Source organism: Schistocerca serialis, chromosome 1 (assembly GCF_023864345.2).
Source record: "Schistocerca serialis cubense isolate TAMUIC-IGC-003099 chromosome 1, iqSchSeri2.2, whole genome shotgun sequence".
NCBI lineage: Eukaryota > Metazoa > Arthropoda > Insecta > Orthoptera > Acrididae > Schistocerca > Schistocerca serialis.
In genome coordinates, this window is record NC_064638.1 from 601,122,708 (window position 1) to 601,137,360 (window position 14,653).

The following is a 14,653-nucleotide window of genomic DNA, read 5'->3' on the forward strand; positions in this document are numbered from 1 at the left end:
TCGCCAAAATGTTTAACGTCTCTGCATTGTAATACTTCCATTCCAGCCCATATACATAATATTTCAACATATTAATAACATGAATCGTTGCCAGCCTGGATAGCTGAGCGTGTTAAAAGTCCCGCTTGTGGGATTCTCAGAGACGTGCCTGACCCGGAGCGAATACGCCTCGCGGATTAACGATGGGGGCTGGTGAGCCAATGAGTTTTTAGGTTGTTTTCCACATCCGACTACGTGAATATCGCACTAGTATCAATCTCCCGCCTCAGTTATACGCTACGCAAGCACTTCGAAATCGCTCTCACGCTTGACGATGTGATTTACTCTAGATGCAGAGAGAGAGAGAGCGCACAAAGCCCGTCCTGGGAAGAGGGGGGCGTAAGGAAGGGCTTCGGCTAACACTGCCCAAACGCTTATAACAATGGCACCCCTAGTGAAAAGGGGAGAGGTATGGAAAGAGAAGGACAATGCTGTAAATAAGATGTGAAGATCGAAGAACTAATGAGAAGGTACAGAACCTATTTAGAAAAAAATATATTTGTGACACAGCGTAACTGAAAGAAGGGATAGATTCGTAGGACAATCCTTAGGAATCAAGGAATCGCCAGTTTCGTAATAAAGGCAACTGCGAGTGGTAGAATTTCAGAACGAGACCAGGGGTGAATGCAGTAAGTGGGATCAAAGTAGCCTGTTTGTAACAGTTCGTTGTGTCACCCTGGTGCCAACTGCTGCTCAAACTGCTTCTGCAGATGCAGTACGATGCGCCAAAGCCATACGCCGAACACGATGGTCTTCCCTCTCGCTAGAGACAGGTGGCCGTCCGGAGTCCGGTCTTCTTGTGACTGTGCATTCTCGTTACCACCGCTGCCAGCAGTCATGTACAGTGGCTACATTCCTGCAAAGTATCTCTGCAGTATCGCAGAAGGAGCATCCATCTTCTATTAGCCCTATTACACGACCTAGTTCAAGCACAACGAGGTGCTGATAATTGCGTCTTTCTCGCCTTAAAGGCATTCTTCACTAACACCAGCTCACCATGTGCAATGTGCAAAGCGTGTATTTGAAGCAAACCTGATTTGCATCCTCAGAGTGGTGCTACTAGTAGCACTCCTATGCGATTGGCGAGAAATTTGAATCGACATAATCTTTCGGATGGAGAATCACGCACTTATGTCGCCTAAGTCATCTACATCTACATCTACATCGATACTCTGCAAATCACATTCAAGTGCCTGGCAGAGGGTTCATCGAACTACCTTCACAATTCTCTATTATTCCAATCTCGTACAGCGCGCCGAAAGAATGAGCACCTATATCCTTCCGTACGAACTCTGATTTCCCTTATTTTATCGTGGCGATAGTTCCCCTATATGAAGGTCGGTGACAACAAAATATTTTCGCTTTCGGAGGAGAACGTTGGTGATTGGAATTTCGTGAGAAGATTCAGTCGTTACGAAAAACGTATTTCTTTTAATTATTTCCAGCCCAAACCCTGTGTCATTTCTGTGACACTCTCTCCAATATTTGGCGATAATACAAAACGTATTGCCTTTCTTTGAACTTTTTCGACGTACTCCTTCAGTCCCATCCGGTAAGGATCCCATACACCGCAGCAGTATTCTAGAAGAGGACGAACAAGCGTAGTGCAGGCAGTTTCCTTAGAAGGTCTCATTCTTGGAGTTGCGATTTTTTTCCGTCAGTGTGGTCTGAGATGAATTTCTTCACTGCGTTATCCGGTCATAGGCTGATCTTTGCCTGTAATGATCTCTTTGTCGATGGGACGTAAAACCTTAATGTTCCTTTATCGGTAAGTAGACGTAGACGGCATGGAAATAGCGGCTGTTTCGACGGAGTACGGCGGCTGAAGCGAGGCGCCAGGTTGCCGCTGTGGCAGGTGACGCGCTTAGAGTAGCGGCAGCAGTACGCACTTGACCTGGTGCGCGGGGGCGGCGGGGGCGTCGGGGGCGGCGGCAGCGGCGAGGGGCGGCGGGGCAGCCATCGACCCGGCGGCGACGCGTGCGGCGCACGTGAGCGTGGGAGAGCGCGCCCCTCTTCCTGTGTTTTATCGTCCCGTTCCGGCGCTCCCCCAATGCGTGCTTGCGGGCCGCTTCATTACGGAACAATAGCCGCCGCAACAATAACAGCTCCCCTTTTGTTTTCGCGGGGAAACGGTCCGCTTGCTCCCAGCGCCGGCTCCAGCTCTGACGGCCCGAGCTGCATTCACCCTTACTCTACCGACGTCATTCCAACGCGCTCTTCCGTGCACTCACGACGCAGCTGAGTCGAGTGCCAATTGTTGATACCGACAGGAGAGGCTCAATTATTTGCGGAAATCCTAATATTAGCCATATTACGGTTCGGAGGTACGGTTGTGCAACTAAACGTTGAAGTCAGCACTGAATACGTAAAGGGCATTCAAATGAAACCCGCTGACTAGTGTAAAGTAACGGTAACGATTTTATTAACACAAAAATTTAGTTATACACAGTACACATACTCAAAAATAGTCGCCAAAACTGTTGGAAAATTCATCCAATTGCGACACTAGCCTGTCGATTCCATCCTTGAAGAAGCTAATAGGCTGCTGTCGGACCCAGTCACACACTTCATCGTCCGTTGCGAATCGATGTCCACGAATAGCTTGTTTGTTTTAGAGGTTCAAACACATGTCCAGGACGAGCATCGTCTTCCAGTGACTCTCGCCCCTCAAGGAATCGTTTGCACCATTCCACAGCACTCGAACGACCCAGATTGTACTCACTGTACACAGCCTTTATCCATCGATACATTTCACGGCCTCCAACTCCATCCGCCGCCAAAAATCGAATCACTCCTCGTTGTTCCTGCTTACTCGCCCGCGTGTTCGGTAGTGGACGATAACTTGTGTGATCACCTTGTATTCCGCTTTAGTCCGGAACCGCGCTGCTGTTACGGTCGTAGTTTCGAATCCTGCCTCGGGCATGGGTGTGTGTGGTGTCCTTAGGTTTGTTAGGTTTAAGTAGCTCTAAGTATAGGGGACTGATGACCTCAGGTGTTAAGTCCCATAGTGCTTAGAGCCATTCGAACCACTTTGAACCTTCTATTCGGCGTGAAACCACACAGGCGCTATGTAACATCAAACGGTGTGCAGGAGTCAGTCTCTCTACTAAAAGATAGCGCCACCATACCCGCAGTTACGTAGTGACACCGTTCGTGTAAGGCAAAGGTAGACGCATTGACCAGGTTTCGTTTGAATGAACCTCATAAAAATACAATGGAAGGTTATCAGCAGCTGTACGTTTCGGGCATCAAGCTTGTACCTTCTGGGTATCTGCGTTTAACTCTTCATACAGCAGCTCTTCAAAATGAATAAAACGAGGTTTTCGGAAGTGAGGTCTACGTCTTATTTTAAAATCGGCAACCCTTCTCCCTCTCCCTTGCTTCTCACCAGGCGCCCGTTCATCAAAGTATTCCTTTCCTATACACTATTTGACCAATAGTATCTGGACATCTGTTAGTGGATGTTAATATGGCCTGTGTCTAACCTTCACTTTTACGACAGTTTAAATTCTGCTGGGACACTTTCAGTGAGGTGGCAGCCCGTTGCCCCTCAAGGGCCGAGACCAGAGAAGGTAGTAATGTTGGAAGCTGCGTTCTGGTGGCAAGTCGACGTTCTAGCTCGTCCCAAAGGTGTTCCGTTGGGTTCAGGACGGGTCTCCCCAGGCCAATCCGTTCTCATGACTGTCGCTTTATGACAGGGTGCACTGTTATGCTGATACAGCTACCGTCTCCGAACTATTCCTCTATCCTACGCATTACATAACGTTGTGAAAGGGGTTCACATCGTTCCTCATTTAGTGTTTTATTAAGTGCAACAGGGGGACCATACCCTTACAACGAAGCACATCCTATACCATATCACCACCTCCTCCATACCTGTCCGCAGCTCGTGGTCTCGAGGTCGAGTTCTCGCTTCACGAGCACGGGGTCCCGAGTTCGATTCCCTGAGGCGTCAGGGATTTTCAACTGCCTCGAGATGACTGGGTGTTTGCGTTGTCCTCATCATTTCATCATCATTCATAAAAGTGTCGAGATTGGACTGAGCAGAGGTTGGGAATTTGTACGGGCGCTGCTAACCGTGCAGTTGAGTGCCCCACAAACCAAACAACATCATAATCATCATCATCCTCCGTACCGCAATGATGGCATTACGCATTATAGCATGTAACGAGCTCCAGAGATTCGCCACACCTAAACCCTTCCATCACATAGCCACAAGGTATCGTGATATTCATCACTCCAACTCGCTCATTGCAGTCAGTTAGTAACCAGTGATGTTGCACGGTAAACCACCTCAAGCATCGATTAGCACTGACTACACAATCATCTGCCTTGTTAGGGCTACTCGATCACCGCGTCCGTTTCTTTTTGGCTGCCTACGAACGCTACCTTGCTGGACTGCTGGCACCATTCCGGGACTCGCGAGTGATTCCTTCAACTGACTTCATGCGATTTTCTGCAGCCACCCACCACAATGTTCATTGGTCCCTGTCCGTCAATAAGCGAGGTCCGTTTGTCCTGGTTTAGTTGTGATTATTCCTTCGCGTTTCCACTTCACAATCACTTCAGCAGAAATCTATTTTGCAGTATTAGAAGGGTTGAACTGTCCCTGATTTGTTAGGTCACACGCAATGACTAGTCCGTGTCCGAAGGCACTGAGCTCTCCCGCCTACCTCTACTGGCAACACAACACTCCCCGCTTCCTTTTATACTGGCAGGAATGCATCTGATGGCAACAGTGGACAATTCTGCATTACACTGGGTTTTCGCTTAACGTCACACCAGTTGCCTCACCTTTCAGTCGATTTTTCTATAGATTAACTGCACTTAGTCATCAATCGTTTCAATCTTTTCCAGAGAATAGGGTATACAAGGAAACTACACTGTCAACAGGAAACTCTGAAAACAGCTTATGTTTTCGCATTACCGCTAGATTAAAAAAAAATAGATATGCAAAGCCGCTGAAGAATTAGTTACCACTGGCTTTAATATGAACACTGGTCATACTGTTAAATCTATTCTGACTCTTTGATATTTCTAGTTCTTCAAGTAGGTCAAACTTCTTTCCTTTATTTTCTATGTGCTCCGTCTCTAAATTCTCTTCAATACGTATAGTGGGTGACCTGTCTCATAAACGTGTTTTGATGCAACAGATTAAAGTTAAAAAATGTTCGAATATTTGCGAATTTCTAAGGGGCCGAACTGCAGAGGTCATCGCTCGCTAGACTTAAACACTACTTAAACAAACTTACGCTAAGAACAACACACACACACACACACACACACCCATGGCCAAGGGAGGACTCGAATCTCCAACGGGAGGGGCCGCGCAATCCGTCACATGGCACCTTAAACCGCGGCGGCCACTCCGCGCGGCTATAAAAACTGGCTCTGAGCACTATGAGACTCAACATCTGAGGTCATCAGTCCCCTAGAACTTAGAACTACTTAAACCTAACTAACCTAAAGACATCACACACATCCATGCCCGAGGCAGGATTCGAGTCTGCGACCGTAGTGGTAGCGCGGTACCAGACTGAAGCACCTAGAACAGCTCGGCCACTCTGGCCGGCGCGCGGTGACACATTAATTATAACTGCCTAATCTGAAAGTCTTTGTGTTCATTATACCTTGTCGAGAACGTTCTTCCTGGTTGCCCTATACACCTCGCGTCTCATGATGCACACTGTATTCTAAATACTCCGGTTTTTGTAGTTAATTTTCTAATTCCCGACTAAATGCGTTATACTATATCTAAGTTTTTCGCTTGAAATGTGGATTTCGGCTTCTTTGGTTTCAATTTATTGGCTATTTTTTCCCAGAACATGGCATGGTAACGATCTTGTTTTTTATTCTTAGTTAGTTCCTCTTTTCGCGTCCTCTTCCGGCGATTCGCCGTACTTGTGGCTATTGGGACGCTGTGAGCACTAAACGTTAAAAAGCAGCTTGCCTCCCAAAACGTTTCTGTAGTTAACATTTCTTATAACTGTACGTTTTATGCTAAATGACATAATTTTTACTGGAATTATTTATCTTTTCCAGATTATAAGGCTCTTAATTAATTTAGATCTTTTTTGCTTTCATATGCAGTAAGCATCCACCCAGTGATCCAGGTGACCACCCAATGATCCAGGTGAAGATCACACGGTTTGCGAATTATCTGTACTTCAATCGCCAATTAAAAAAAACTAAGCTTGTAGTATTCTGTTATAATTAGAGCCTTGGTTACATTAGTGAGGAAGGTGACACCGCTACTCGTTTGATGGTTGTTGCGAAACAAGATTCTGGTTGTGAAGACGGAGATGACAACTACACTCGCGAGTGGCTAAATAGCGATGCCTATGAGATAGAATTTGAGCAGCCAAGTGATGCAGATACAACGAACAAAGCATATTTGGTAGAGCAAGAGAGCGAAAGCGAAGGAATCCGTTATCACGCACGCCGAGGCACTCAAATTTGTTAATCTGTTATTCGTGCATGTATGACAAAATTCGTTTGACTATACCGATGCTTTGAGTCTCCGAAGATGAAAAACGGAGAGGAAAAAAATGGGCCGTTATTTCCCTAGAGTGGGCTGAAAGCAAGTATGCGAAATATGGTATGTTTTAAATGTAATTTTGAGCATATGTTCCTAGCGAGTAATGCGTAAGTAATACAGTGGACTTTCAAAGTGACATGCAGCAGGTTTTGCAAATAAAGTGCAGCAAACTCCCGTGTATTAAGCTTTATCCGTATTTGTTGGTTATTTACGCAGTCTCCAGTCCTCATGAACCAGGATAAATGTTAGTTTGCTTTAATCCCTAACCACATATTCATTTTTTTGTTACGAACTGGGTTTGACATCAAGATGGGTCCGTATGGACTCTCTGGGAACGGACCCTCTGGCAATACAGAGATGTAGAAAAGCCATCGCAAATGAGTAATAAATCTTTATTTAATAATATTGCATGGCTGTTATTTCTTCACCACGTCCTGACAAAAAGATATTGCATTCTGAGTCACATATAGACACATCAAGGCCATTGTTTCTTCATCTGACGACCACTGACTTTCTCTCTTTCTGTTCCACATGAAGCGTTTGAGCTAACGGGACATCATCTAAATCAGCAAGAAAAACGCTAATTGCACTTGAGGTATTCGGATAATAATGACAAATGACTCAGCAATATCTTTGGGAATGGGTTCTTCCCTCGTCACTACAAAATCCTCAGGTGTATCTTGGAGATTTGCTGCGTTAAAGTCTACAAGACAGTAAGGACAGTGACTTCAAATTCCTCAAACAACGGTGTGGCGTGTTCTAAGATGACGCCTGCATATGAAGCTTTACAAGTATCCATACAAGTTGCAATTACTGCAGCAGTTGCGTCCCGGCGACCACAACAGAAGGTACGAATTTTGCATCTCAGTTCTCCAAAATATGACAGCGCACACCATTTCCACGCCTCACTTTCATCTTCAGTTGCCGCTTTATGTTGGCAACACCATCCCACAACATTGGATTCAAAGTGTCGGACAATAAGCTGTTGTTCATTGCTTTTGGTCTTCCAGGTCACCACACCTCAGACGTTTTTCGATTCTTTTCTACGGGGGCACATGAAAGACAAAGTCTTTGTTCCACGTATGGCACTACTCTTCAAAATCTGAGAAACTGATTGTTGTTATGTATTGACTATTATCTTGAGAAGTTTCTATCAGCTTGAACGTGAATTATATCTTACTCTTATCAAACACCCTCTGATGTTAAAATGGTTCATTGTTTAGTTAACGTGAAGTAATTCCTTCATTACATTTGTAATGGGGGGGAGGAAGGGGGAGTTGCTATCATTGAATACGGAATAATTTTCTCGCATTTACTTACCGCTACGTTCAATTCTAAGTTAAAGTGTCATCAGTAACAGTCTCAAAAGCTTGTAAGAGTGTTGCAGGGTAAGATGTGCTGAGAAATAATTATTAAGAAAAAAATTCGATACATTGCGCTGTTTCCAACTTAATTAGCATTGAAGTTAGCCAATCAGACAAATTCAAATGACCCGCCAAAGAGTCTGTTGCCAAAGTATTCTTCGTTTGATTCCTAAAATTGAACAAGAGAGTGATGCAAAAATTGGACATGGGACGGTAGTAAGGATCGAATCCGATCAAAGCCTGAGCAGTTTCGTGCTCTACTGTCTAAGCTATGAGAACAACTGATATTAATTGTATCTGGCCAACATCAACGTTGTTTAACTCGGAAATGGGGCAATGTATCGAATTTTTTCCTTAGCAGTTTTTTCTCAGCAGAACCTACCCTGCATCACCGTTACATATGTTTCAGACAACCTTGTATATGATATACAAATCTTGCTTAATGAACATGATAGTAATATTAAATAAAATCTAGAGTCTACGGCGGCTAACAACATAATGGACTAGGGAATCAGGAGGTGCACTTTACCGTGTCGCGGTCACTGTACTGATGCGGATGTCAGTAAAGTGTTTATGAAATATCTGGTGTATCCACGTTACTAGGGGATGTCCTCTTCATGTCAGTTCACTAAAACATACTCTTCATTTTCAGTGTGGACATTAATGTATGTTTACTTATGAGCATACTTTTTGGTCGAATGAAATGAATTTCAAATGCTTTACAATAGTTGAGTCGTATACTGGAAGACCCGGCTTCATTTTTCCATTTGATTTAGTCTTTTCGTAGGGTCCCTGTATCTCTGTAAGTGCATATCGTGAAAGTTTCTAAGAACACGATCAGTAGTTTCCACCAGACTAGACGAAACTGAGGCAATGCTCCACTTTCATAGATGGCACTGTTAACGGAATATGATGCCTCAAAGAGAAAAAAAATATAAAAAAAACATGATATTTTCTGAAAATTGGCATGTTTGTTTTAATACGATACTTAAAACTTTTCTTAGTAGAGAACAGCCTAAGGAATCGTTTGGTTGCTTTTGAATGACTATTACGTTACTTTATCTATTTCGTAATGATTGACCTCTGACTTCGAGCTGCTTTCTTTTTCCAACATCGTCGGCCAGTTGCATCTAACCATAAGGCGAATTTCAACAATCTACGTCCGTTATTATTACGACAAAACGATTAAGGGAAACCAACTATAACTCCTCAGCAAAAAGAAAAAGAATGGAGATCAACGTTTAACGTCCGGTCGGCATCGAGGTCAATGCAGACAACGCAAAAGTTCGGAATGTTTCAAGGGTGAGGAATGGAATGGGCAGTGCTGTCTTAAAGGAGCCGTCCCCACGTTTGCCTGGAGAGAATTATGGAAATCACGGAAAGCGTAAATCTGATGCCCGGACGCGTATTTGAAAAGTCATCCTCCCGAATGCGAGACCAGTGTGCTAACCACTGCACCACCTCGCTGGGTCTCAGAAGACAGAGTTATAGCATTTAACTTGTGCACTCGAGCCAAACTTTACGAAAATTCTATCTTTCACCCGATTATCATTCACAATATAATATTCACACATAAAAAGATTTCAGAGGTTCCAGAGAGGTGCGAGAAACCGATGTTCGTGATACGATTGAGCGCTTGAAGCCAGGGTACAGTCATTAGGAAACGAAAAGTAGTTTATCGGTCAGTCAGGTGATTCAGGTGCCCATATCGCCGTATTTTTATGCATCTGCAATGTTATATGTGGGTTTCATAAAGCTTCCCTCACTCAGCACCCAAAGGTCAGAATTCTGGTATATCGTTCATGGCACTCCCTCATATCACTGTACAAAAATTTGCCACTGCACGAATTATTCCCCACATTAGCTTTTTTTTTGTCTTCATCAGTTGGGATTATTAAGCCAGCTGCTTAGTCGAGCATCTAATGATTGTAGATTTAATGTTTGTGAAAATTTTAGATAGTAATTTTAAGAATTTTAACTTAAAATAAACAATTACATCGTTGTATTCGTCCGGCTTTCTGTCTACGAAATTACTGCGCTTGTAAGGATTAAGTTTTGATCGAATTGTCAACGTAATTAGTTTTAGCGTAACATTTACAAAAGTCTTTTTATTTCATTACCGTCAGGGGCACGTTTAAATTAATATTGTTAACGAAATAGCCGACTAATCCGGTTGCGTGATGATGGTTAATAAAGACCAAAAAGATCATGTATCGGAAATAGTTCATGCAGTTCGTAAATTTTTGTACTGTGATAGGAGGAAATGCCACGAAGAGTATACAGCAAATTCTGACTGGTGAGAGATGAGTGTGAGGTGGAGGCGCTTTGAAGGTAATTTTTGTACGTTTTTCTTGCATAACTCGAAAACCGTTGCCATAAACGAAACCGTATTCCAGTACAAAATTTAACAATAATAAATTTCCTACAAGGTCCTGTTTATTTTTTTTCCGTAGGACTAATAGTTTGTGCGTAGCGAGCGAGAGAATATAAAAATCTCGCGCTTGCTTCATGACCGCAGGCATTATAGCCGACAGTGGAAGGGGCAGCTGAATCACTCTGGATACGGTTCATAGTCTACAGCGGACACAATATTTCGACGATCCGACATGTCGCGATTATCAGATGCGCTGGGCTTCTGGGACTACACGGCCGGTTTCTATCCCCATCTCCCTCGGGACGCTCCGCAAACGATCTGAAGCCGAAAGCGCGCGTCGATGGCTGACGAGCCGATTCGGCATCTGTAGCAGTCAGCCGAAGGCTATGGGAGCCTGGATGTAGGCGCTCCATCCGCCATAGCCGCTAGATCTTGGTGGCTCCTGAATGTCTCCTCCTTAATTAGACCCACTGCTGCAACTATAGCCGCAGTTCCAGTTTATGAGTTCGTACCGAGTGCTTATTTAAATCGCCTCTCTAACGACACTGTCCCAAGAATCCGACATCATACTAAGATACTGGTGCATTCGTATGAGCCTCGGATAAACAGTGCTCTGTGACCAACGACTTGTTAGGATACATTAATTAGTGTGCCACTGGTGTTCTCGGCAACAATCTCGAATGAAATGTAACTATACGGTTGCGGGGACCTTTTCAAGACTCAAACATCTATGACAGGCCTATATGTGCGCAGACTGAAGCGACGAATGAAGGTCGGGATTCGAGCTCACTAGGCAAAAGCGCAAACACGTACGCCACCCTGGCACAGTGGCCTTACACTAATACACGAACTACCCTAGCACGCCTACCTCCCCAGTCCAAATTTCCATTTATTCATCAGCCCACTTCGTATATAGTTTCATTTGATATCATTGTGTTCCAGGCACGATCCCCTGTTTCGTTCGATGCTGGGGTGCTGTTCCGACACAGTTGGACAGCCTCTGCAATGTTTTTCGAGTTTAGGGAGAATACCGAGAGGGCTGGAGCGTGAATGGCAATCTGAATTGGGGAGGGAGGCGTGCTAGGGTAGACCGTGCAGTCGTGCAAAGCCACTGTGCCAGCGTGGCGTAGAGATTTGCGGATCTGCCTAGTGAACAGCTCACCCGGTTTTCAATCTCGGGCTTAGCACAAATTTTCATTCGTCGCTTACGTATGCACATAAACAATCTTCAATGACGCGCACTGTTTGTCCAGAGTATGGTTTATTCGCGCAGACATCGAATCTCTTCCGTTGATCGAGGTGATCTTTGATGCTGTCACCATCGTCCCATCGGTTCCTGATGCGTGTCTATGGATCCGGAAAGCGTATCGAGCGATCCGAGAGGGGAAAACGTTATAAGTCGGCCCTGCGTCTCGACAGTTCGTCAGCGCACTTGACACTAGTGACATACACTGAAGAGCCCAAGAAACTGGTACAACTGCCTAACATCGTGTAGGACCCCCGTGAGCACGCAGAAGTGCTGCAACACGATGTGGCGTGGACTGGACTAATGTTGAAGTAATGCTGGAGGGAACTGACACCATGATTCCTGCGGAGCTGTCCATAAATCCGTAAGAGTACGAGGGGCTGGAGATCTCTTGTGAACAGCACTTTGCAAGGCATCCCAGATATACTCAATAATTTTCATGTCTGGGGAGTTTGGTGGTCAGCGGAAGTGCTTAAACCCACAAGAGCGTTCCTCCAGCCACTCTGTAGGAATTATGGACGTATGGGGTGTCGCATTGTCCTACTGGAATTGTCCAAGTCCGTCGGAATGCGCAATGGACATGACTGGATGCAGATGATCGGACAGGATGCTTACGAACGTGTCACCTGCCCGAGTCGTATCTATACATATCAGCGGTCCCATATCACTCCAACTCCACACGCCCCACTCTATTACAGAGCTTCCACTAGATTAGACAGTCACCTGCTGACATGCGGAATTCATAAGGTTTCCTTCATACCCGTACACGTCCGTCCGCTCGATGCAATTTGAAACGAGACTCGACCGACCAGGCAACATCTTACAGTCATCAACAGTCCAATGTCGGTGTTGACGAGCCCAGGCAAGGCGCAAAGCTTTGGGCCGTGCAGTCATTGATGGTACACTAGTGGACCTTGGGCTCCGAAAGCCCATATCGATGATGTTTCATAGAATGGTTCGCACGCTGAAACTTGCTGATGGCCCAGCATTGAAATCTGCAGCAATTTGTGGAAGGGCTGCACTTCTGTAACGTTGAACGATTCTCTTCAGTCCGGTTCTTACAGGATCATTTTCCGGCCGCAGGGATGTCCGAGATTTGATGTTTTACCGGATTCCTCATATTCACGGTACAGTCGTGAAATTGTCGTATGGGAAAATCCCCACTTCGTCGCCACCTCGGAGATGCTGTGTCCTACCGATCGTGCGTCGACTATAACGCCACGTTCAGACTCAATTAAATCTTGATAACCTGCCATTGTAGCAGCAGTAAACGATCTACTAACTGCGCTGGACACTTATAGTCTCATAAAGGCGTTGCCGACGGGACCGCCGTTTTCTGGCTGTTTATATATCTCTGTATTTGAATACGCGTGCCTATACCAGTTTCTTTGGTTCTTCAGTGTATATGGTCACCGAAATATTTTGCCCGATGGGCACTATGAACCGGCAATAGAATCATGTACCACTTGATCTACTTAAACACCGGTAAAAATTGAAAAATCAAACTGAGAACAGTTGGTTAGTAATTTCGTCCGCTTACCGATATTATTACTGGAACCGTTAACGGCTTTTTAATCATAACGAAATATCACGGAAAGAACAAAGCAATGAGTCTCTTAATTGTAGCAAATTCGTAAATGAATCGAACAGCTAAGTGCAGTAATGGGGCACAAATTTCATAGGTGGCGCTTGACTCGGGCGTCTGCTGGCCCTCGGATCTGCCAGGGGAGGAGAGAGGCGTGACGCACCAGTCGAGCACGTCCTTGTGGTCAAGCAGGCAGCGCAGGAAGCGCGCCGCGAACTGCGCCTGGTCGTGCGCCGAGCGGAAGCTGCGCGGCGGGAAAACCATGCCGGGGTTGGAGTTGATCGGCAGCGGCAGCGGGTTGCCCAGGTACATGTCGGTCAGCCACCAGTCGTACGCCTGCAACACACAGTAACAGCACTGCTCACTGCCGACGTCAGATACAGCATTAGAATGAATGGATCAATGTATATTATCAGCCGTGCAGTATTTTTTCGTATGATTGGTCCTGCCAACAAGTACAGTTGTGAAGCTTCGGCACATATACAGCGAGTACCGTGTTGACCGTACGACTTTCAGAGATGGTGAAGAAACAAAACAAAAAAAAAGGTTCAAATGGCTCTGAGCACTATGGGACTTAACATCTGTAGTCATCACTCCCCTGGAACTTAGAACTACTTAAACCTAACTAACCTAAGGACATCACACACATCCATGCCTGAGGCAGGATTCGAACCTGCGACCGTAGCGGTCATGCGGTTCCAGACTGAAGCGCCTAGAACCGCGCGGCCACAACGGCCGGCGGTGAAGAAACAATAACGTATTAGTTTGAGGCACGGGACCCTGGTCCGAAAACGACCGAGTCGAACGTTATAAGTGAAAATCGTTCTGATACCTCTGACAGTGGTATAAATGTACTGTTAGAATGAGATTTTCACTCTGCAGCGGATCATCCGCTGATATGTAACTTCCTGGCAGATTAAAACCGTGTGCCGGACCGCGACTCGAACTCGGGAACTTTGCCTATCGCGGGCAAGTGCTCTACCAACTGAGCTACCCAAGCACGTCTCACGCCCCGTCCTCACAGCCTTACTTCCGCCAGTAAAGTTTGGAAGGTAGGAGACGAGATACTGGCAGAAGTAATGGTGTGATGACGGGGCGTGAGTCGTGCTTGGGTAGCTCAGTTGGTAGAGCACTTGCTCGCGATAGGCAAAGGTCCCGAGTTCGAGTCTCGGTCCGGCACACAGTTTTAATCTGCCAGGAAGTTTCACATGTACTGTTGTTGCTAAGATGGTAGGGTAGGCAATCCCAATGAACATTTAGGTGTCGAGCTAGGGATAACAACTCAACTAATCTAATGCAGAGGGCGCACTGGGTACTGACTTGAGAAATTCCGTTGCACAACGTTTTTACCGTAGTAAACCGCAGTGTGTGTTTACAAATTGAAGTACTGACGTCCATCAGCCCCAACCAAATCGAGTTGTATCGGTGATGGAACTTGCAGACATGATTTTCTTGTGTGGGCAAGCAAATGGAAGCAATAGAGAAGGTTGAACAAGACCAAAATCTG

General features: G+C 45.5%; 1 protein-coding gene across 1 annotated transcript in view; it reads right to left on the bottom strand.

The window, feature by feature from the left end:
- The window catches only part of LOC126477176 (choline O-acetyltransferase), a 121,186-nt gene extending 107,710 nt beyond the window's left edge, over positions 1–13,476 (bottom strand). Inside the window, exon 1 of the mRNA XM_050103598.1 lies at positions 13,310–13,476. Coding sequence (XP_049959555.1) covers positions 13,310–13,458 — 149 coding nt within the window. The 5' untranslated portion in view covers positions 13,459–13,476. The remainder of the gene's footprint in view (positions 1–13,309) is intronic.
- Between the last annotated feature and the right edge of the window lie 1,177 nt (positions 13,477–14,653).